The sequence below is a fragment of the Danio rerio genome, chromosome 13, assembly GCF_052040795.2.
Source record: "Danio rerio strain M-AB ecotype USA chromosome 13, GRCz13ab, whole genome shotgun sequence".
Classification (NCBI taxonomy): Eukaryota; Metazoa; Chordata; class Actinopteri; order Cypriniformes; family Danionidae; genus Danio; species Danio rerio.
Window position 1 is genome coordinate 13,916,110 of NC_141033.1, and position 25,362 is coordinate 13,941,471.

At 37.9% G+C, this 25,362-nt stretch overlaps 1 protein-coding gene and 2 long non-coding RNA genes across 30 annotated transcripts in view; 1 reads left to right on the forward strand and 2 right to left on the reverse strand.

Annotated features, from left to right (window-relative positions):
* LOC147834145 (uncharacterized) overlaps positions 1 to 25,362 on the reverse strand; it is a 762,525-nt gene that overhangs the window by 697,128 nt on the left and 40,035 nt on the right. The gene's annotated exons all lie outside the window — the stretch shown is intronic.
* The window catches only part of LOC137487374 (uncharacterized), a 105,699-nt gene that overhangs the window by 73,786 nt on the left and 6,551 nt on the right, over positions 1 to 25,362 (reverse strand). The window lies entirely within an intron of this gene.
* slc4a11 (solute carrier family 4 member 11) overlaps positions 1 to 25,362 on the forward strand; it is a 176,470-nt gene that overhangs the window by 49,737 nt on the left and 101,371 nt on the right. For all 28 annotated transcript variants that reach the window (XR_015505182.1, XR_015505183.1, XR_015505186.1 and 25 more), the window contains 3 exons: positions 5,040 to 5,162; positions 20,713 to 20,756; positions 24,194 to 24,422. Coding sequence is in view for 16 of the 28 variants with exons in the window: in XM_087278027.1 (XP_087134153.1) it covers positions 5,040 to 5,162; positions 20,713 to 20,756; positions 24,194 to 24,422 (396 nt within the window). In the remaining 12 variants the exon portion in view is untranslated. The remainder of the gene's footprint in view (positions 1 to 5,039; positions 5,163 to 20,712; positions 20,757 to 24,193; positions 24,423 to 25,362) is intronic.

The window sequence follows — 25,362 nt, forward strand, 5'->3', positions numbered from 1 at the left end:
GACTTTTACATCAGTAAACACTGTCTTAGTTTATCCAATGTAGCAATACCAGATGTCTTTGAACTGTGGGAGAAACCGAAGCATTAGAGGAAACCCATGCAAACATCGGGAGAACATGCAAACACGATGCAGAAATCCCTCCTAGGCAAGCCAGGACTCAAACCATTGACCTTATTGCTGTAAGGTCATAGTGCTAACCACTGAGCCACTGTGACCCACCACATTTCAAAGCCAAACAATGTGGCATTTCAATACATTGTTTTCAGTTTTTACAGGGTGTCTGCGGGGTCTTAAAAAGTATTAAAAGTTGATAAATCTATGCAGAGAAATGTAGGGACCTTAAAAAGTATTAAAGTCTTAAATGCTATTTTGCAAGGTATTAAATTTTATACCATTTTTGATTATGCAACATATTGTTGTATGTTAAAGTTTGCCTGAATTAAATCTGACAATATCAGGATGCTGTGTTGTTTTTCAAAGCAAAGAAATCTTACTAGATTTGACATCATTCTGCTTTGTTCCAAAGCAACACCATTATTTCTGCAGTTCCATAGGTGCCAACCTGCTGAATTATTATATTATACCTGTATATAAAATGTTTCAGTTTTGGATTAATGTCCTACATTATTATTTAGTAAATATACTGTAAGTAATAATTTGCCAGTGTTTCCGGTTGAAAAGTGGTTATAAGGTCTTAAAATTTATGGAAAGATTCTTAAAAAGAATCTTTAAAGGAATTCTTAAAAGGAATTGAATTTCGCTTTTCTGATTCCTGCATACTCTGTTTTATTAATTAGAATTGTCAATGAAGGTAACTGCAGACATAACTCGACATTGTTGCATAAACAATAAAGTCTTATTGGCTTCAAAACCTCTCTACTTATTTTTATTTAGAATTTTCCATCACATGAACAAAATATTGTTGATGACATATATGATGGAAAAATCTACTTTAATGAAAATGGACACACTTGTTGGAGGAGGTGATTCACTGTACAGCAGCTCCACTGACCTCAACTAAGCAAGCCAAAGGCAACAGTCCACAAAGGACTAAAGCTCCACCAATTGATGGAAAGGTCGGAACCAGGCAGCGGGAAACTCCTTCCTACAATATTTAAAGCATGCCCTCATTTCTGACTGAAAAAAAATCATTATATTTCTGGATTTCTCATCAGCATCAGAGAGACAAGTTTTCTGTCTCTGATTCTGCTGCATTGGAGTCCAATGCGGCAAAATCCGAGCCAAAAAAAACATGTCTCTCTCGTGCCTCTAAAATGAAATTATTTAGTACAAGTAAAGCTTCTGGCATGTTCAGATTTCTCAAATATTTCCTCATTATGCCTTTTTAGGAATCACAGTTTATCTCTCTCCATACAATTCAAGGGGCTCTTGTTTATAGATGCATAATTATAACAAAGTATGGGAGATAATTTCAATAAACGAGTTAATTTGTTCATGAATAGTCTCTCATCGAATCAGACGCTTATGAATATGATCAAGCACGGTGCTTTGAGCTTGAAAGAGCAAATGCGAGAAGGGAGAAAAGGGAAAGCGTCAAACGTCGGGAAGAGGAATATCCTCACGCCGCTCGCCGCAGGTCCAGGCTGGTGGAGTCAATGAGCACACGTGGATTAACAGCCCCCTCTTCTCTTCGGCTTTACATAGAGAATAATAGAGGGAAGGATTAGTGAATAAATGAATAGATGAGGAGAAAGATATGGAACCGATAGCCACTCACATGCCACATTCAGCCCGAGAGGCGAGAACAATGAGGAGCTGCCATGTGTGGATAAATCACAGCTTCAGCCACACTCTGGCTACACAGTCACATCTGTGGGGTATTAAACCCGGAGAACACTTCGTATTCAGGAGGAAAAAACGAGAGGGGAATTGATGGATTATTCAAGCCGTGTTGTTTTGGAATTGAGCAACAGTCTTATCGGGGCTGAGATATCAATTCAGACGGCAAAGAATGGATTAAATGTACAACTGAGCATATTAAAGATGTAGATTAATCGACTTTAAGGAATTAGCATGTCAGTAATTTGTTACTTTACAAATTGAGATAGGTCAGTTAGAGGACAGTGTAGGTATGTAAGTGGATCTAAACTATTTGGTCATAAACGAATTAATGGAAGTGGATTATATTATATTATATTATATTATATTATATTATATTATATTATATTATATTATATTATATTATATTATATTATATTATATTATATTATATTATATTATAAAGCATCTGCTAAATGACTAAATGTAAATGTAACTATTATATTGTATTATATTGGAATATTTAGGGCAGTTTAACTATGTAAATGCAGCTGAGCTATTATTGGTAATAGGTTATTGTAATAACTGAACAATTCAGTGATGAAATGTATTTATTATTAAGGATTAATATGATTGTCATATTATATTATTACATTTTTAGAAAGCAATCTATGAAAGTCAATGAATCTAATCAATTTGAACAATGTTAGTAATTATATTATATAATCCACAACACTTTGAAGAAAGAAAGAAAGAAAGAAAGAAAGAAAGAAAGAAAGAAAGAAAGAAAGAAAGAAAGAAAGAAAGAAAGAAAGAAAGAAACCTGCAACTCTTTTTGCTTTTATGGAAGCATTTTAGTATAAAGATCTGCTCACAATATTTTCAGTATTACAGGATGAAATATTAGTTCCTGTAGATTTTACATTTTACAACCATATATTTTACCCTGGATTACAAAAAAAAGTAATAGTAAGCAATTTATCTGGCAATCTTTAAAATGGTTGTGGGCCAATGACTGGAATACAGAGATTAAATCTGAGAAATGTATACTTGAGCGTACTTGGGATCTCCTAAACCCAGATGTAGCCAGTATGAATGTACGGTACATGTGGGAAAAAGGTGTGTGCACATACTCATTGATCATTGTGATAAGATATAACACTAATAATAGTGTGGAACCTGTTATCCTGCATCCTGACTCTAAAAGCATAATTTTTATACAACAGTAGAGTGCAGGTGGGAGATTTATGGCAAAATATTTTCAAATATTTCCCAAGTGATGCCTAATAGAGTAAGGCCATTTTCATCGTATTTTCTTTATTTTCTTATTTTTTTCTTTTGGAAAATAAGTATTATTTTCTTTTCATTTGGCTTGAATAAAAGCAGTTTTTACATTTTTAATATCGAGTTTTATGGTCAATTTTATTAGCCTCCACTCTTTTTTTGCTTGGCTACAGAACAAATCACTGTTATCCGATCAATTTGAACATTCATTCATTCATTTTCTTTTCGGCTTAGTCCCTTTATTACTCTGGGGTTGCCTCCATGGAATAATCCACTAACTTATTCAGCATATGTTTTATACAGCGGATGCCTCTCCATCTGCGACCCAACACTGGGAAATATCTATACACTCTTGCATTCACACACATACATTATGGCCTATTTAGTTTATTTAATTAACCTGTAGCGCATGTGGCTGAATTTGAACAATATTAATAATTATATTATATACTGCAAGAAAGAAAGAAAGAAAAAGTAAGAAAGAAATAAAAATAAAAACCTGCAGCTCTTTTTGCTTTTTTGCAAGCATTTTAGCATTGAAATTTGCTCACTATATTTTCTGTATTACAGGATATAATATTGATTCATGTAGATTTTACAACCATATATTTCACCCTGGACCACAAAACTAGTCATAAGTGTCAATTTTTGGAAATTGAGACCTGTACATCATTCGAAAGCTAAATAAATGTTTCCTGTGATGTATTGTTTGGTCGGATATAGGGCAGTATTTGATGGAGATACTCTGAAAATCAGGAATCTGTGTGTTAATTTTTTTTTCACTTTAAAATAAGTCTTTAAATTGTCCCAGTTAAGTTCTTAGCAATGCATATTGCTAAAAAGGACCTTTTATTTTAAAAATGGTTTAGATGGGGTTACAGAAAGATATTTACAAAATGTCTTCATGGAATTCAAAATGTCTTCATGGAAAATGATTTTTAGTCAAAAATCATTTGAATTTTAAGTTTGCAATCTATAATTTGTTTTTATAATAATAATAATAATAATAATAATAATAATAATTCCTGGATGACACAGTTTGGTTACCAATTTTTGCCTCACAGCAAGAAGGTCACTAGTAGATTCCTGGCTGCGTCAGTTGGCATTTCTATGTGCATTTTCTCCTCATGTTTGCATGGATTTACTCCAGGAGCTCTGGTTTCTTCCACAGTCCAAAGACATGTGCTACAGGTGAATTGAATAAACTAATTTGGCCATAGTGTATATGTGTGATTAAGTGTGTATGGATGTTTCCCAGTACTGGATTGCTTTTGGAAGGGCATTCGCTGACGATTCGGTAACACTTTACAATAAGGTTCATAAGTTATTGCATTTACGAACATGAACTAATCATGAACAATGAACATGAAGCATTATTAACATCCGAGTCCCTGCTTGTTAACATTAGTTAATGCACCATGAGTTAACATGAACTAACAATGAACTACTGTATTTTCGTTAACTAGCATGAACAAATACAGTAGTAAATGTATTGTTCATTGTTTGTTCATGTTAGTAAATGCATTAATTAACATTAACTAATGAACCTTATTGTAAAGTGTGACCGACAATTCATTCTGCTCTGGCAACCCCTGATGAATGAAGGGAATAATAATAATAAGTCCCAAACTATCCTTGTGCAAAATATGAGCTGGTATCATAATCCAGGGTCACATATTTCATAAGGTTATATACACTTAAGATACCAAATTACATATAGAAAAAATTGACCGCCCAAATAAAATAAAGCCATTGTTGTTTCAAATGAGAAAAGCATCAAACAGACATTATAAAAAGAAAACTTAAAAAAGATGCAAAAATATACAAAAAGGACAAGAAAACTAAACACTGCTTTGGAGTTGTTTGGATATGTATATACTTATTATTTTAGTTGGTAAAATCTGTGTGAGTTAAACAGTTACATGAAAAGGTGCATCCAGACTGAGGCTGTTTTGTGTGTGTGTGTCTCCTCTTAGAACAGAGGGAGAGAGAAGAACACGAGGAGGGGAGCGAGGAGAGAGAGGAGGGCCAGGACTCTCCCATCCCATCAGGAGATGACATTCATCTCTACGGCAGCCAGACACACCAAGGAGGGCCAGGTCAGCGAGTGTGTGTGTTTGCGAGCGGGTTCAGGGTGGGATGCCAGTTAGACCCGGAGCTGTTGATTAGCTCTGGAGATGCTCAGGTTAGCGGGTCACTTGTTGCTACGGCAACAGTCTCAGGTGTGCTGTGATTATGTCGTGGCTCCCTCACCAAACCCACACACGGTTGCAGGTCACCTGTTGTCACTCAAACCACACAAAGTTGCCCTGTTTCTCCTCTTTCTGTCCTCAGTCTCAGCGGGAAATGTAATCCAAGGTGACAATTGAAAAAAACTTTGACATATCAATTTTAATTTACTGTTTAGCATACGATGTATGCAGAATGCAAAATAAGCATTCATAACAGTTGAATCACAATGTATTAAAGGGATAATTCGCACAAACATAAAAATACTCATCACCTAAAAATATATATTTTGAAAAATAGTGGAAAACTCCTACACATTAAAAGATACTGTAGATTGAAAATATAATGGAAGTCAATTTAGACATAGAACAATTACTAGTTTTAAGGTTTACCATAGTTTGGAAAAGTAACGGTTTTAAAACCGCTAACAGTTTTTATTATATACCATTCCTGTGGTATACTGTATTAGGGCTGGGCGATATTACAAAAAAATTATCATGATGTCATGTTTATGCGAAATAGCCAAAGACAAGGCTTGGGGCAAAACAAAGAACTAGAAACACTTGATACAACAAACAGTGACAGCAAACAAAGACCCTGAACTGGTGTATGTGTGGTGTATACTGTAAGTTGTCCAGATGATCAGTGATGACGGAATTCAGCTGTGTGTGAGTCATTAGTAGTGAGCAGCAACCGGTGTGTGTGAAATGACATAATGGGAATTGTAGTTTGTTAGTGTGATATGTGTAGTTCACCAGCGATCTTCCTGGAGGGGACCGCTGGTGATCATCACAGCAGCAAATACTGTCCACATCAAAAGCTACTAATCAGTCCAAGATTCAGCAAATTCAGCACGATACTGCCACAGCCATATCACCCTGCAGCCCAAGACCAGTTAGTCACTGAAGCTAAGCAGGGCTGAGCCTGGTCAGTACCTAGATGAGAGACCACATGGGAAAACTAGGTTGCTGTTGGAAGTGTTGTTAGAGAGGCCAGCACGGGGCACTCAACCTGTGGTCTGTGTGAGTCCTAATGCCCCAGTAAAAGTGAAGGGGACAATACACTGTCAGTGGGCCCCGTCTTTCGGATGAGACGTTAAACCGAGGTCCTGACTCTGTGGTCATTAAAAATCCCATGACACCTACTAAAGAGTAGGGGTGTAACCCTGGTGTCTTGGCCAAAGTCAATTTGCCCCTACAATCATGGCCTCCCAATCATCCCGATCCACCGAATTGGCTCTATGTCTTTTCACTCCCCCAATAGCTGGTGTGTGGTGAGCGCACTGGCGGCGTTGTCCTGTGGCTGCCGTCGCATCATCCAAGTGGATGCTGCACACTGGTGGGGGTGTGAAGAGACCCCCACCTCATGATTGTGAAGCGCTTTTGGTGTATGGCCAAACAGAATAAATGCATTATATAAATGCACATTACATTACATTAAATTACAAATATTTGAAAAACAATCACTTATAAACCAACCAAGCAAGCTATGAAACTGAAGAGTACAGTGGTTTACATTATATCCGAAGAAAAGAAAGATATCTAGCAGATGTCTTCTCAAAATCTGTATTTTTGAAAATAATGAAGATAGCAGAAGTCAATCATTTATTTTAATGATTTAGCATGACATGTTTATTGTTCCAAAATATTTTAAATGTTCCTAATATATTGTGTTCAATGGGAAAAAGGGAAAAGATAGCTTTTTGCCCATTTAAAAAGAACATATTTTACAGCCATAATGACAATACCGTGAATTTTTTCCTCTATCATGATGTACATCCACTTAAAACAATCCTGTAATGAGAAAAGAAATGTAGGGTGGTGTTAACAAAATGAAAGAAGATTAATGAAGATAGAAGCAAGACATGGACTGATAGCCCCTCCCAAAAGACATCCCGTGTGACCTTAAGTGATGAAAAGTCGTTTTAAGGGGGGCGAGAAGGTTTGATGATATTTGATTAAAGATTCTGAGGGCAAATTAATTTTGACAAAGAATGAAGTGCATAGATACTGTGCATGGGTAATTTATAACAAGCATTATTATATACATATAAACATACGTACAATAACTTTTGATTTCATTCCTGCTTTAACAGTGAGCTATTTGTTAAACAGTGCAAAGAAGCAATTGTAATCACTTTCATAATTTTTTTTAATTGCTTTGTTTTTGACCATAAACTTTGGTGGATATTGATTTTTCTCTCTTCTTTAATTCATATGGGATGGCAGCAGTAAATGAAACAACAACTGATATCTTACCCAGAAAGTCCAAATCCATAATGAAGGACTCGCAGGCAGAGCAACAAGAAAACTTTATTTACAGTATTCAACAAAGGTCAAAATAAATGAGGAGAAATAATAATGCACCGCAGTCTCAGAGGACTGAATTAGTAAAAAAAAAAAAGTAAGCAATTTATCTGCCAATCTTTAAATGTTTGTGTGCCACTAATACAAAGATTAAATCTGAGAAATGCAAATTTACTTAACATCCTCTGGTAAAACTAGTCGTGTCTGAAAAGTATATTTGGGATCTCCTAAACTCGTATAGATGTAGCCCTTATGAATATACAGTACATGTGGGATAAAGGTGTGTTTGCATATACTTGTTGATCATTGTAATAATACAGTATATAACACATAATAGTGTGGAATTTGGACACAACAGTAACTTGCAGGTGGAAAATGTATTGGCAAATATTTTCAAATATTTCCCAAGTGATGTTAAATAGAGTAAATTTTCACAGTATTTGCTTTAATATTTTTTTCTTTCGGAAAAAAAAAAATCTTTTTGTTTGGCTTGAATAAAAGCAGTTTTAAATTTTTTTAATATAAATTTTTAAGGTCAATATTAACCCCCTTTGTTTTGATTGGCTACAGAACAAACCACTGTTATTTGCTGACTTTCCTAATTAGCCTAATTAACCTATTAAGCCTTCAAATTAGGGATGCTCATTTCGGTTAATTTTGCTAACCGACAACCGCCGCTCATTAATCAGTTATTAACGGTTAACTGGTCAAATTACTATTAATTTTATATTAAACTAATTGACGTGTCTATTTTGTGTCTGACACATTAAATATTGCATAAAATACTGATTTATTTTTATATGCTAGCATATTAATAATAGAACAATACAACAGAGCATTTTCACCCACCTGCAGTGTTTAGCACAGAAGAACAGAATAAACTAAATAAAATGAATAAAATAAATAGGACTGCCCTAAATTATTTTCCACTTAATTAATTAATTTATATTACAAATCTAAAAGACTGACTGATTATTTTAATAACCGGCATAGGCTGTTTTTTTACAATCATATTTTTGTCTTCCGTCAAATAAAATAGCAGACTTCTTCAAATCGCTCGCTCCATGGAAAATATGCATTTATTTAATGCCTCGCTTGTATTATTATAATCACAAAACCTTTTTACATTTTTAATAGAAATCATTATTTCAAAGATTATGTCTTGACGTGGTTTCCTTTCTCTCCATCGCGGCTCAAGTGCGCGCGCTGCGTGATGAAAAGACAACAACACGCGCGCATATGTTGACTTTTTGTAAACAGTTTTGTTGTTTAAATATGAAATTGCCTACATGCTTTATAAGCTGTAAAATAAAAGGTAAAGCCTATTTGTTGCGTTTATGATGCAGATCCAGGTCAACATCAACGTTTTTTTGGCATCAACAGGTCTGTTTCAAGCAATATTCTTCTTCCATTTTGCTTCTTTGGCAAATGTGTCTGTAGGCACGGGTTATACGTTATCGTCCCGCAAGTTAAGTATGTCTTGCAGTTGAACAAGTGGCCGACCACCGCTAACGTGCTTTTTTCATTCCAAAAACGCGAGGCGCACCTGCCTTTATATGTTGACAAGGAAAAAAGACGAGAAGAAGCGCGGTCCTCTTATGAAACGACTGAATCAGCTGGGTATCGATTGTGCAAAAGTGTTGCTGTATATGTTGATAAAATTGTAATATTTAATAATATTATGATATTCAAGATTTGTACATTCATACAGCTCTGGATAACTTAAAACAGCGATTAGACCTTCAGAGCGGCAATAATGCGTCCTGAAGTAAAGCGAAACGGCTATAAACTCCAGCATGATAGAGTGATTATATACAGAGTCATACTTTATCTTTAAATAAAGTATAACTATAGAAACTGTGTTCATCTTAACTGAAAGCTTCTGCGTGTTTGCTGACCTCACGCATCGCGCACCTGTCAGTCAGTCAGTCAGTCAGTCAGCACGTAACCCCAAAGGATTAAACAGAGAGCGCACAGCACTATATGGTTACAAAAAAAGTTTGCGCTGTTATAATCCACTTACCTTTTAATACGTTTTGATGCGATTATAATCTGCTATTAAAAACAACAACAACAATAACTGAATGTTTTGAATGGGTATGTAGCCGTGGCGGGATGCATTTTGTTTCCCGCCATGGAAGAATGAATGTAGCGGAAACCATGCTCTTTAAAAGTTCTCTGTAGTTGTCTTGACAACACAAACTGCTGCTCTGGGATGAGCCGCGTGCAAAAGATGCCCCTCTTAACGCAAAGGCGCATTCAATCGGCCCCTTATGCAGCCAAACTAAAAATATATAAAATAATACTTTTAATAGTTTAACTGATAGCATTAATCAGTCACAAACGCACCCTTTCGGTTAACGGTTAATCGATTATTTTGAGCATCCCTACTTCAAATTGCACTTTTACCTGAATTATTATGATTTGCAAATTAACTAGTAAAATATGATGTACTGTCATCATGGCAAAGACAAAAAAATGGTTGTTGAACTATTATTCTCTACTATTACAACTATTAATGTGTTAATAAGGTGTGTATAAAATAATATTAGTATAATACAGTAAGATGTTAATAATAATTGTAGTTTAGGCACACAAATAACACATAATTATAAATATAACAATACAATATTTTTGTAAAAAAATTCAATTATACAAAAGTAACATTTTTCTTTGCTTTTAAATGTTAACCACATAGAACAAAATAACATAAGCATCATTTTAGAATTGCTTTTATTTCATCAACAACAATTTATTTGCATTTTCTTTTTTAAGAGATGGAGTTATTGTAGATTAATTGTTAAAAATGAAAGACCCGAAATTACATGAAACTCTGGCACTCAATGACGTTAATCGAAAATATGCTATAACATGTAAAACGGGATCATGAAAGGAACATTCACAAAGCAACTCATGTAAACACCGTAATCATTTTCTTATTCAGATTAAGGCAACTAATTCGATTACTGATGTCCATGTTAACTTAGTCACCGAAAACAATGTTATCATAAGTTGCTCATGTCAAAAGATCCCTGTGCACTGTCTTTGGTAATTTTTGCAATTTAGTAATCCAACCAAACCATATAACATTCTCACGCAAATGTTTCTTCCTATTTTTTTCTTCTTGATGAACAGCAGAAGTGAATTACACCATTAGTGGAAGTTAGCTTATCATTACTTGTATCTTACTCTAGGCACTATCACATACAGGCACACATAGGGCTCAACCTGTGCAGTGCCCAGTAGAAAGTGCCCTTCCAAAACGATCAAAAGTGCCCCCGCGACACCCCCCCTGATCTCCAAAAAATGTATTCTGCACATGCCCTTTGGACAGTCTCTGCACGGGCCTGATCACATATAGCATTTTTAGAAGTGTAGTTGCAAAAAAACAGCCTGTTTAATAAGGATCAGAAAGAAGCTGGAAAGCAGCCATGCAAAACTGTTTTGGGTGCAAGAAACCTAAACTTTATAATTGGACAATAAGAAGTACATACCATTCCATATAGTCCCATTATTGATATTTTTTTAGCTGAATTTTGCATAAGCAAACGTATAATGTCTTACGGGTTATGTAACATATCTATTATTAGGATTTGTGTTTGCCCTGCCGCTCCACCGCTGCTGAAAGTGAACGCAGCTTCAGTAATATCAGTCGACAGGTGAGCCAAAATCAGACGAGCGAACGTTCTCTCTTCTGTTTACTCAGATACAGTTAGCTCTGTTTTAGCTTCTCTGTTCTGCGTGAGTGACTCCTGCTGTGCGTTTGGTGGGCTCACATTAGGACGAGTGGGGTTTGTTCACACGTTGTCTCATCCGGTCTGATGTTCCGTCATCCTTGCTGCACACGCCGTCAGCACTTGTCTAGATTAAAACCAAAATTCCACTGCTCTGACATACTGCTAAGAGTTTGTGTGGGATGTGTGTGTGGTTGAATATTTATAAAGCACGGCCTCTAAACATTTCGGTTTAAAAGATAATTCCCCTGATTTCAGCAGTTGGCTGGACCTAACACCCAGGCAGGTTATTTAGCAAAACCGCTGGGCTTTTAATATGGTTTGATTGCTGGGAGGGAGGCAGGGGAGGCGAGGAGTAATTACACTTTATGAAAATAAAATAATTATTACCTAATATTAGATCAAATGATGTCCAAACCGCTCATTTTCCAATCCCAAAACCAGTCAATAGAGTTTAAGAGGGAGGCAGCGGGACTTTTGCCTCCCTGGAGCCTCTTTTGTTCTGCAGCATGATGAATACAGACTGGCTGATCACTCTTTTACAAAGTCTCTCACCTGAATGCTTTTTTAAAATTTATTTATTTATTTTTGCTGCCACACAGCTCTATGAAATTAAAAATTCATCACCATGGCCACAACCTTCTCTACACTCTCTCAGTATTAACTGGTGTGGTTTGTTGACAGAATTTGCATGCAACTGTATTAGCATACCCTCTTTGGACTAATAGTTCTAAAATTAGGTTCTAAAAAACAAATTAGGGTTCTTCATTTTGAACAATAGCAGAACCTTATATTGTGCTAAATAGAACCCTTTCATAAGGTTTATAAAAAAAAAACATGCCTTGAAAGTGCTATAAGTCCATAAATATTGGGACATTGGCACAGTTCTAACATTTTTGACTCTTTGCACCAACACAATGGATTTTAAATGAAACAAACTAGATATAACACATAACACATACCTGGCCATTGAAGAAGCTGAGAAACCAATTGTACCATTACTTTTGGTCCCTCAACAAGTGGGAGGCACATATGCAAACTGTTACTATTTCTGTATTGTTCAACTGATGTAAATGCTCTCAAATTAAAGCTGATAGTCTGCAGTTAAAGGACATATTGTTATTGTTCAAATCCATTGTGTTGCTGCAAAGAGCCAAACATTTAAGAATTGTGTCGATGTCCCAATATTTATGGACCTGACAGTATTTATTTTTTAGTAAATTTAAGTTTATGTATTATTATTATTATTATTGTTTTTTTTACTATTATCATTTATTATTACTTTGAATGCCAACAACATACATATTAAGTACTTTTATTTTTTAATGATGTAAGCTTTCTCAGTAGTACACGAGTTATTAGCTAAACACACGACAACTGAACATCAATAAAAACATAAAGAAGAAAAAAACTCAAACAGGATATACACGCAATGAAGACCATGTCCATTTTAATGAGTGTATTTTTCTCTACAATTGAATGTTATATATTGAGTGGAATATTGTCACGTATAATGAAAGTTCAGAGGGATCCAAGTGCGAGTTAACAAAAATAATATTTATTGACAAAGTCAAACAAAAATCAAGTAAGGAATGGTGCTAGTGCTAGGAGGGATCGGGCAGGAATCAGACGGGAAAACAGGGTCCAGAAAATAGTCCTCGGATCCTACGCACACAGACAGAATAGCACACCATAAGCACACATAACGAACTGACAAAGACACACAGAAAACGTGGCTCATATATAGACCTGAATATGAGCCTCAGCTGGCGAGCTCATCAGGCCAGCTGAGTGCCGTCATCACACGTGATCAAAACAAATACACGAGGAGAACAAAAACAAACCAACGTGATCAAACAGACACTCCGGAAAAGCGCACAAACCTGCAACCGTGACATTACCCCTCTCTCAAGAGCACCTCCTGGTGCTCCCAGAAGCGCTTACCTGGCGATTGTAATCATCGATAAGAGAGTGATCCAATATGTCCTTTGCAGGCACCCAAGTTCTCTCCTCCGCACCGTAACCTTCCCAGTCCACCAAGTACTGAAATCCTCGCCCCCTCCGTCTCGAGTCCAGAATGCGCTTAACCGAATAAACGGTCTCCCCATCTACGAGACGCGGCGGGGGGGGAACCGGAGTGGGCGGGTTAATCGCCGTATGAAAAACGGGCTTTAATTTAGAAACGTGAAACACGGGATGTATTCTCCTGTACGCTGGAGGAAGTTTAAGGCGGACTGCCACCGGACTAATGATCTTGATGACAGTGAATGGGCCAATAAATTTAGGTGCAAGTTTATTACATACGGAACGCAAGGGAATATTCTTAGTTGAAAGCCACACTTTTTGACCGACGACGTAAACGGGAGGCTTCGACCGGTGGCGATCGGCTTTAGCCTTGGTGCGCGCACCCACTTGGAGGAGGGTCTGTCTGACCCTATTCCAAGTGCGTCGACACCTCTGGACAAAGGCGTGGGCGGAGGGAACCGCGACTTCGGATTCCAGACTGGGAAAAGCTGGTGGCTGGTAACCTAAGCTACACTGAAACGGAGAAAGGCCCGTAGCCGACACTGGTAATGAATTGTGTGCGTACTCCACCCATGGGAGCTGCTGACTCCAAGAGGAGGGATTCTGGGAAACCAAACAACGTAACATGCGCTCGAGATCTTGGTTGGCCCTTTCGGTTTGTCCGTTACTCTGAGGATGAAAACCAGAAGAAAGACTTACAGTCGCTCCCAATAAATGACAGAATTCTCTCCAAAATTTAGAGACAAACTGGGGTCCCCTGTCAGAAACCACATCCGTCGGGAGGCCATGAATGCGAAAGACGTGATTAATGACAGCATCCGCTGTCTCTCTGGCTGAGGGTAATTTGGGCAGAGGAATAAAATGAGTAGCCTTCGAGAACCGGTCCACAACGGTCAAAACAGCCGTATTGCCACCAGATGGCGGGAGACCGGTGACGAAATCTAGCGAAATGTGCGACCAGGGTCTCGAAGGCACTGACAGCGGCTGAAGGAGTCCAGCGGGAGGGCGATTAGAAGTCTTAGAAACAGCACAAACAGAACAGGCCAAAACAAACTCGCGTATGTCCCGTGCCATAGCTGGCCACCAGAATCGCTGTTTAACTAAGAATAATGTACGACTCACCCCTGGATGACAAGCCACTTTGGAGGAATGTCCCCATCGAATGACGTCAGACCGAATCCCCTCCGGCACAAACAATCGACTAGGTGGGCATCCGACCGGGGGCGTTACCCCGTCCAGGGCTGTGCGGACCCTGCTCTCGATCTCCCATGTCACTGCAGAAATACAAATCCTCTGGGGAACGATGGGCTCAAGAGACGTATTGCGCTCGGAAGAATCAAAAAGACGGGATAACGCGTCGGGCTTGATGTTTTTGGAACCCGGTCGATAAGAGATGGTAAAGTCGAAACGTCCGAAAAATAATGCCCACCGAGCCTGCCTGGAGCTGAGTCGTTTGGCGGACCTGATGTATTCGAGGTTCTTATGATCGGTCCAAACGATAAAGGGAACCCCCGAACCCTCCAACCAATGACGCCACTCCTCCAAAGCGAGTTTGACAGCCAACAACTCCCTATTACCAATGTCGTAGTTTCGTTCTGCGGGAGATAATCGGTGAGAGAAAAACGCGCACGGATGAATTCTGTCATCCGAGGCGGCGCGCTGGGACAGGATAGCGCCCACCCCCACCTCTGACGCGTCAACCTCCACCACAAACTGCCGGGAGGGATCAGGTGTCACTAAAATGGGAGCTGAAACAAAGCGGCTCTTTAGATTGGAGAATGCAGCCTGTGCTGCGCTCGACCACCTGAAGGGAGTTTTGGAGGAGGTCAAGGACGTCAGAGGGGCGGCGAGCTGGCTGAAATTGCGAATAAAACGCCGGTAAAAATTGGCGAAGCCCAGAAATCTCTGCAGGGCCTTACGAGACTCCGGAATTGGCCAATTTACCACAGCCTGAACCTTCTCTGGATCCATGCGCACCCCCTCGACTGACACAATGTGTCCTAGAAAGGGAACAGACTGTGCATGGAACACGCATTTCTCCGCCTTGACAAAAAGCCCATTCTCTAGCAGCCGCTGAAGCACTCGCCTGACGTGCTGCACATGTTCCTGGAGAGAACGAGAAAAAATCAGAATGTCATCCAGGTAGACATAAATAAACTGATCTATCATGTCTCGCAACACGTCATTTACGAGTGCTTGGAAAACTGCAGGAGCATTAGAAAGCCCGAACGGAAGAACACAATATTCAAAATGCCCCCTGGGGGTCAAAAACGCAGTTTTCCACTCATGACCCTGCTTCATGCGAACCAAATGATATGCGTTACGGAGATCTAATTTCGTGAAAAACGAAGCCCCCTGCAGACGCTCGAACGCTGAAGACATCAGCGGCAAAGGATACGTATTCTTCACCGTGATGCTGTTCAGCCCTCGATAGTCAATGCAGGGTCTAAGAGACCCATCCTTCTTTTTCACGAAAAAGAACCCCGCCCCCGCCGGTGAAGAAGAGGGCCGTATGATCTTGGCCGCTAGAGAATCAGAAATATATTTCTCCATGGCCTCCCTCTCAGGAATAGAAAGAGAGTATAACTTGCCTTTGGGCGGAGACGTACCTGGCAATAAATCTATAGCACAGTCATAGGGACGGTGAGGAGGCAGAGAAGCAGCTCGAGACTTACTGAACACTCTCTTCAGGTCGAGGTACTCACTGGGCACGTTTGACAGGTCCATGCGCTCCTCCTGAAACACAGAACAAGAAACAGCAGAACGAGCAGATGAAAGACAAGACTCATGACAGTTCTCACTCCACGAAAATATAGTATTAAGACCCCAGTTAATATGAGGCTTATGAAGAATTAACCAAGGATGACCTAAAACCACCGGTGTGTTGGAACAGTCTGTTAAAAAAAATGAAATGTTTTCAACATGATTTCCAGACGTGATCAGTTTTATGGGTTTAGTGGAGTGAGTGATAGTGGGAAGGGAAAGTCCGCTGAGTGCGCGTACTGCAATGGGTTGTGCCAGAGCTATAACCGGAAGTTTAAAACTGAAAGCAAAACTGGAGTCTATGAAATTTCCCTCCGCCCCGGAATCGACAAGGGCGTGGGTGTTCTGACTTCCGGAACCCCATGTTATGGTGACAGGTAGTAATGTGGCCGCCGCAGAGGATTTGTCCAAACTGATTTCACCCATCAGTAACCTCTTACCTACTGATGGGTGTTGTCTTTTACGGGACAGGAAGCCACCCGATGCCCCGCCCCCCCGCAGTAAAGGCAGAGTCCCTCAGTTCTCCGACGACGCTTCTCCTGCAAGGATAAGCGGGATCTGCCCAGCTGCATGGGCTCCGGGTCAGCGCTACTCATCTCCGGCGCCACCGCCGAGACCGGAAGCTCAGGAACAGGATCCGGAAATCTGTCATGCCTCAAGCGACTCTCACGGCGGAGCAGTCTGGAATCCACCCGGATAGCCAGATCCACTAATTCGTCCAGCGTCTTAGGCAGATCTAAAGAGTAGATCTCATCCTGGAGCCGATCCGAAAACCCATGTAGAAACATGTCCCATTGAGCCTCCGCGTTCCAACCGCTTTCAGCAGCCAACGTGCGGAACTCGATTGAATAGTCCGCCACGCTCCGATTCCCCTGGCGGAGCTCAGCAAGGACTCGGGCGGCCTCTCTCCCTGAGGCGGCCCTATCAAAGACCTTCTTGAGTTCTTTGGAGAAAAGATCGAAGGATGAACAACACGGAAGCTTTTTCTCCCAAGCTGTGGTACCCCATTGGGCTGCTCTTCCAGACAAGAGGGTGATTACGAACGCCACCTTGGACTGCTCAGATGAAAACAAGGATGGCTGCAGGGTGATGTACAGGGAGCATTTGGCCAGGAAGGACCGACACAAGTGCGGCTCTCCAGCATAACAGGTCGGAGGAGGAAGGCGAGGCTCAGCAGCGCGGCTAGCGTTAGCAATAACTGGCGCAGGTACCACCTCCGGGGCTGGTGCAGGAGCCGCTTGAGCTGCTCCAGAACCCAGCTGTTGAACCTGCGTCGTGAGCAGTGAAACCTGCTCAACCAGAGCCTGGATAGCCTGTGCGGTGGTGGCCAACGCTTCATCTTGGCGATCGATCCGGGCATTGCTGTTTGTGAGGAATTCTGAAATCTGTGATGCACTCGCTGGATCCATGGTGAAGGTCAGTTCGTTCTGTCACGTATAATGAAAGTTCAGAGGGATCCAAGTGCGAGTTAACATAAATAATATTTATTGACAAAGTCAAACAAAAATCAAGTAAGGAATGGTGCTAGTGCTAGGAGGGATCGGGCAGGAATCAGACGGGAAAACAGGGTCCAGAAAATAGTCCTCGGATCCTACGCACACAGACAGAATAGCACACCATAAGCACACATAACGAACTGACAAAGACACACAGAAAACGTGGCTCATATATAGACCTGAATATGAGCCTCAGCTGGCGAGCTCATCAGGCCAGCTGAGTGCCGTCATCACACGTGATCAAAACAAATACACGAGGAGAACAAAAACAAACCAACGTGATCAAACAGACACTCCGGAAAAGCGCACAAACCTGCAACCGTGACAAATATATCACAGCATCTGATAAACACAAATGAGTTTGACGTTACATTGTCACAATGCACAACTAATTGTTTATGAAGGCCAAAAATTGCAAAATTAATGGTATGTGATACCATTACAGGAAAAGTGAAGTCATGGGGTCACTTTTATATTTTATGTATAAGCCCAAGTAATAGGGTGATAAAAAAAACACCTATTAAGGTATCAGAAACTAAACAGAGCTGCTCATGCATGTTCTGTTAAACTAAAAATACAAAAAAGGAAACATTATTGGTGAAAAAACTATATTTTGAAAGTTAAAATGTATAGACATTTTAAGAAAGCCCTGACAGTTTATGCTGTAAGAAATGCTGGATTCAACACAATTCCTTTATGTTATCCCAACACAAATTGATAAAGTTAACTTAATGGTTTTTACTAATTTAAGTAGATTGAACCTGAGGACAATGCCAAATTTTTGAAATAGTCAACTAATCACTTTTAACTGTGTTTGCCATCCTAACATGTTAATTTTTACATTTAAATTATATTTTAAATATTTTATCCTTTACCTTTTGGGAAAAGCCTGTGTCAAAAAAAGCAAAAAAAAACTTGCTGGTTGAATAAAAGAGAAAAGTAACTTTAAGCGAGAATTTACCAGGCGTGTGAATACTTTTGGACTTGACTGGATATATACGCTAGATATATAGAATTATTAGCCCCCCTGAGTTATTAGCACCCCTCATATATATATATATATATATATATATATATATATATATATATATATATATATATTCATACATATATACAGATTATTAATATCTAAATGCACACAGTTTAAGTCAGAATTATTAGCCCTGCTTTAATTTTTTTTTTCTTTTAAATATTTCCCAAATGATATGTAACAAAGCAAAGACATTTTCACTGTATTTCAGGTAATATTTTTTTCCTCTGGATAAAGACTTATTTGCCCTATTTTTAAGCTAGAATAAAATTTGTTTAAAAATTTTTAAAAGCCATTTTAGGGACAACATTTTTAGCCTTCTTAAGCAAAAATTCTTTTCAATAGTCAACAGAACAAACCATCTTTATACAATGACTTTGCCTAATTACCCTAATCTGCCTAGTTAACCTAATTAACTTAGTTAAGCCTTTAAATGTCACTTTTAGCTGAATACTAGTGTTTTAAAAATATGAAGTATAATATTATTTACTGTCATCATAGCAAAAATCTAATTAATCAGTTATAAGAAATGAATTATTAAAACTATCATGTTTAGAAATGTGTTGAAAACATCTTCTTTTCGTTAAACAGAAATTTGGAAAAAAAAATAAACAAGATGGCTTATAATTCTGACTTCAACTGTATAAACATACTGTACATACATACATACATACATACACAAACACTTTTAAACTGCAATAATAGTTTGCAAAATTACTCTTTTACTATGTTTGATTAAATAAAGGCTACTTCTTTCAAAGCATTAAATCTTTAAATGGTAGAAACTCCATTAAATCTTACCAACCCTCCGAAAAATAGTTTCTTTACAGTAGGCAAAATTACTACAGATTCTGCTTGTGATTATCCCAAAATGCAATATGCATTTGCAATTATGCTATAGCTTGAATTGGACATGAATTTACATTAGACTGAAAAAGTAAACACCGCAAGGCGCTTTCGCCTCCTCATTTCTAAAGACCACGGGGGTGAGCATATGTCTGACTATTACCAGCCTCCGGCAAATCATTGATGCTGGTTTGATTGGATGTGGTTTTGATAACTGGCTAATTGCTGAATTCTCTTCGGATCAGGGTTTGCACTAGTGTCGTTCGAGCTCAATTAATGCCGTCTTTTATCTTATGTTAATTCTGTGGTTTCCCGTTTTATACCCATCATCTCACTGAGATTTAATTGGACGCCTCAGTCTTGCACCACATTACAGTGCAAGATGACCCATCCTCACGTAATGATTAAATGTATAGTGTAAACGTGCAGATGACAAAATATAAAAGTGGCGAAAGTGGAGAGAAGGAAAGAACCTGTTTCACATAAGCCGTTAAAAGGTTTGAGAGGTTATGTAACCCTATTAGTTTAACACATAGACTTACCTCTTATTAAAATCCAAAGTTGTGCTTTTAAAGTGGTGCTTTTATTCTCAGTTTTTCCCCTTTTAATCCCAAAACCCATCCAATGGGGCTGTTTAATCTTGAAGCTAAGGCAGTGGAGGAGTCAGGCACGGGTCGTGGTAATCCTGCCTGAATATCTCTTTCCAGGGGCAGGACTTCTTCTTGCGGGCCACGCGCACAGGACTGAGGGATCGCTATTTGATAAAGGCTGTCTGCTTTGTATAATCTCTATATGGAAGAGGACTTAGCATGCAGGCATCACGTGAGGGGTTCAGGATGAACCTGCAAACCTGAGGACAATGCCAAATGCGAATTAAGCAAATAAAGGACAAGAGAACATCCCGTCCCTTCAGAGTTTAGATGATGCTCATGATGCATTCGCTGGATACTGATAAACAGTATTGTGGGTGCGATGTTGTATTGTGCTTTCAGGGACTCGTTTCATAGCTGATATTTGTGATGCTGAGATAACAATAGGGGCTCTCTCAGATGCAGATGGCTTTTATGTTCACTGCTGGTGTTTTTTGAAGCACTTTTATGATATGGGAGTGTTTTCTCTGAAACTAGCTGTTTTTAAAAACTCTGCTTTATGATGGTTGCTGTTGTTGTTTTGGCATGCAGTATTCACCCCTCGGGCTTCCCGTTCTCTCTTTCCTATAGAAACTGATGTCCATGGCTGTGTGCTGCTTAACACGTCTCGAAGGGTGAGATTTTTTTTCATTGCATTCCACATGCCAACCTGATATTATAAAACGCATAGCATCCATCTGAATTATTGGCACACCTGTGTCTGCACAATAACTAAATAAATAAGTCTTCATGCATTGGGGCCCAATAATCTAAGGTTAATTTAGCATTTAAACATTAAAGTTTTAGAATTTTGGTTTTAGAAATATTTCACATAAGATGATTTTCAACAATGTTTGTGACTGGATAACATGATCATCAGTTTTTACTCAATATTAAAACATTCTTGAATTTACATTAGATTTACTACACTGTAGGGCTGTGCAACTAATCGAAAATCCGATTTTGATTTTGGCTTCTAACGATTATGAAAAACCATTAATCGAGAAAAACGATTATTACATCATATACCAAAAGCGCGAAAGACCGCGTGCTTATGTGTGTGTGCACCACGCTCACACACATAAGCACGTGGTCAGCATTCGGTCTCATTCACACACTGAGACGAGCAGAGGAGCGCAGACATCTTAACGTGAGCGCTTTAATGGTCAAATAGGTGTCAAAACATGATGATTAGTGATTATTCATATTAACCCTCATTTGTGTAATAAACAAACGAGTCGAGAATCAAAAGACACGTGAAAGAGAAACCATTAAAGTGACAGCGCGAAATGCTGCCGCCTGATTTTATCATTAATCAAACGACAAGAAAATGCCTCACTGCTCTTGACTGAAGGATATTTGTAGCTAAAGTGTTTTTCTTAGGGTGAAGATGCTTAAAGCACAGTTTGTTTAATATTTTTATTCTATTGTATTTATCTTTCCTTTGCAGGGTGGAAAATAACTGTATGTGTACAGTTGAAGTCAGAATTATTAGCCCTCCTGAATATTAGCAACCCTTTTCCTCCCCAATTTCTGCTTAATGGAAAAAAGTTTTTTTTTACTTATTTCTTAACATAATAGTTTTGATATCTCATGTCTAATTACTGATTTCTTTTATCTTTACTATGATGACAGTACATAATATTTTACTAGATGTTTTTCAAAATACAAGCATTCAAATTAAAGTGCAATTCAAAGGCTTAATTTGGGTAATTAGGCAACTCATTGTTTAACAGTAGTTTCTTCTGCAGACAATCAAAAAATATATTGCTTAAGGGGGCTAATACTATTGACCTTAAAATGGGTTTCAAAATATTTAAACCTGCTTTTATTCTAGCTAAAATAAAACAAATAATCCTTTCTCCAGAAGAAAAAAAAAATTAGAGGAAATACTGTTAAAATTCCTTGCTCTGTTTAACATAATTTGGGAAATAGTTATTTTTAAAAAAATTCTCAGGAGCGCTAATAATTTTGACTTCAGCTGATATTTGTGTTGAATAATCGTGATTAAAATTATAACTAAAATAATCGTGATTATGATTTTTCCCAAAATCGAGCAGCCCTACTACACTGTAAAAAACGGTTTCTCAAATATAATTATAACATTATTCACAAGGAAAGACTCTTGAAATTTTTTATTTTAGAAATAACACACTTAAGGTATTATTAGACTTATTGTGGCTGTTTATGTTATCATTCACTAGCAATTTTTAATAAAATAAAAAATACATTTGTCTATTTAAAATAAATGCCGTATCCCATTATGTCTTCAATATTACATAAATACTGTGTCTGATCCCTGTCAACAATTTTCAATGTCTTTCATTAATCAGTTTTCCCAAGGTCAGAAAGACGTTGAAATTTCAGACAATTTGTTTCCATTTTTTTTGGTAATATTATTCTGATATGTAAAATAATGTAAAGTATATCAATTAATACAACTTGAATTTAGTAAATTGTTCATTTGAGGGTTTTTTTCTTTTGAGTTATATACTGTATGTAAACCATAAATATTTTACAAAACAAAACAAAAAATGTATTGAAAAAATGGCACACCTGCTTCAGTAAGCGTGTAATAATCCAAACTGCCTCTTAATATTTAATATTATCCAATTAAATATTAATACACACTGATTCACATCATGATTAGATTAGGTTTGTCACGTCTTTTGATTTATTCATTCAAAACCAGCCAAATTTTGTCATTCCAAGTTATACAGTGAAATTGTTTGATGTAATTGTGCATCGCAAAACTCAAAAGGCCATAATATTATATTTGCAACTGTATATTATTAGATTCATTACTCTACATACTGTTATAATATGGCAGATATAGTATAATATATTCATTTATTCATTCATTCATTTTCTTTCGGCTTAGTCCCTTTATTAATCCGGGGTCGTCACAGAGGAATGAACCGCCAACTTATCCAGCATGTTTTTTTATGCAGCGGATGCCCTTCCAGCTGCAATCCATCTCTGGGAAACATCCACACACACTCATTCACACACACTCATACACTACGGACAATTTAGGCTACCCAATTCACCTGTACCGCATGTCTTTGGACTGTGGGGGTTTAGTGCCTATAATCTGATTTTAATTAATCAGGGATCGCCACCGTGGAATGAACTGCGAACTTATCCAGCATACGTTTTATGCAGCCGATGCTCTTCAAGCTGCAATTTAGCGACCTTCTTACTATGTGGCAGCAGCGTTACTCACCGCGTCGCCCCATAATATAATATAATATAATATAATATAATATAATATAATATAATATAATATAATATAATATAATATAATATAATATAATATAATACAGGTGACGTAGTGGCGCAGTAGGTAATGCTGTCACCTCACAGCAAGAAGGTCGCTGGTTCGAGTCTCGGCTGGGACAGTTTGGGTTTCTGTGTTAGGTTTCCTCCGGCTTCTACGGTTTCCCCCTCAGTCCAAAGACATGCGGTAGAGGTGAATTGGGTTGCCTAAATTGTCCATAGTTTATGTTTGTGGTTGATTCCGCTGTGGCGACCCCAGATTAATAAAGGGAGCAAGCTTAAAAGAAATTGAATGAACGAATGAATAATACAATGCAATATAATATAAACGTTAACTTTTTAACCTGTAATGCACAATAATAATTTTTGCAAAAATCGCTATAAAAAATAAACTTTGAATTGAATTGAATTTGATTTAATTGATTTAAATATATTTGTAAAAAAGGTCACACCTGACAATAAGGTTTTATTAATTAATGCAACTTAATATATTCACTAACGCAAACTTATATTGAACAATAAGTGTGCAGCATTTATTAATCAGTTCAGCATTTACAGATCCATTGTTAAAATTCAAATTCAATCATGTTAACATTAGATAATATCGCATAGTTAATGATAATATTGTGAACTTTATTTTCATTAACTGTTGTTAACAAATATTCTGTATAAATACTGGTATAAATGTATTGATCAATGTTTGTTTACGTAAGCAAATACATTGACTAACATTATCTTATACAACTTTATTGTAAAATTACCATAAAAATATACAAATATGTCATTCTCACAGTACGTCAAGCTGATGAACTTCGAAGAAGAAGTGCGTGCTCACAGAGATCTGGATGGCTTTCTGGAGCGGGCCAGTATCCTCTTGCATGAAGACGAGGCGTCTCTGGACGACGTGCTAAAGACAATGCTCCGCCACGTCTCGCAGGACCCTCACACCGCTGAGCCCGGCTGCAACTTTGAGGAGATCATGAGCTCCCTCTTCACAGACGCTGGTTCACAGGAAGTCAATGGTGAGTGTGTTTGTTTGCGCCGTTTCATGAAAAGCGTATGAAAGGTTGCTCAATACCGCCGAGGCCTGATTTGACTGACACCTCAAAGGATATAAGCACAGCAGTTTGACGTTAGCCAATGTTATTTTAATTTAAAATGCTTTATGAATTATAATACAGATTTTACATAAAAAAGGGGCCTGCGAAATAAGTAACAGAGAGAGTCGTGAAGAGGCAGAAAGAAAAAAAGGTTTCAACAATAATTAAGTCCATTTCCATCCCCGCTGACCCTAAAGCTTTGAAACTCACTCTTCTAGGATGAGGACTTCCTCTGAATAACCCTATAAAGGGAAGTCAGGTGATAATAACAGTCTTCTGTTCAGTCGTTCACACATTAGAGCCACTGCAATTGTCAAAAGGTTCCCAGAGGACACACAGGCCTCTATGAGAGCGGTTAAGAAAATAGAGATGAAGCATAAAAGTTATGCTGGGTGTTGAAAGAGCTTCAGTGCAAAAGAATCTAAAAGGATTAAATAAATGATGACATATAAATAAATATTAGATGTTTAATTTAAATGTTACATTGAGTAAATAAATGATTTGAAATGAGTAAACACTTGAGATGCCAGAGTGAGAAAGGAATCTAAATTAGAATTCTTGCAAATTGTTCAAGTTTTCAAGCGAATAGTTCAACACTTGGACAAGTTAATGCTTCACTGTAAATAAAGAAATTATTATAATACATTTCCATTAAACTTTACATTCAATTAAGATGTTTTATTCATCATAAAATGCAGTACATGATTATAAACATATAAAAATCCATATAGAAATTCCTTCATTTTAAAACCATACATTGGCTGGTATTCAATATGGCTGAAAATAAATTTAAATAAAAATATAAATAAAGTGTACCCTATTGTTTATTTTAATCCCACAGTAATTATTGTTACTGCTTGGA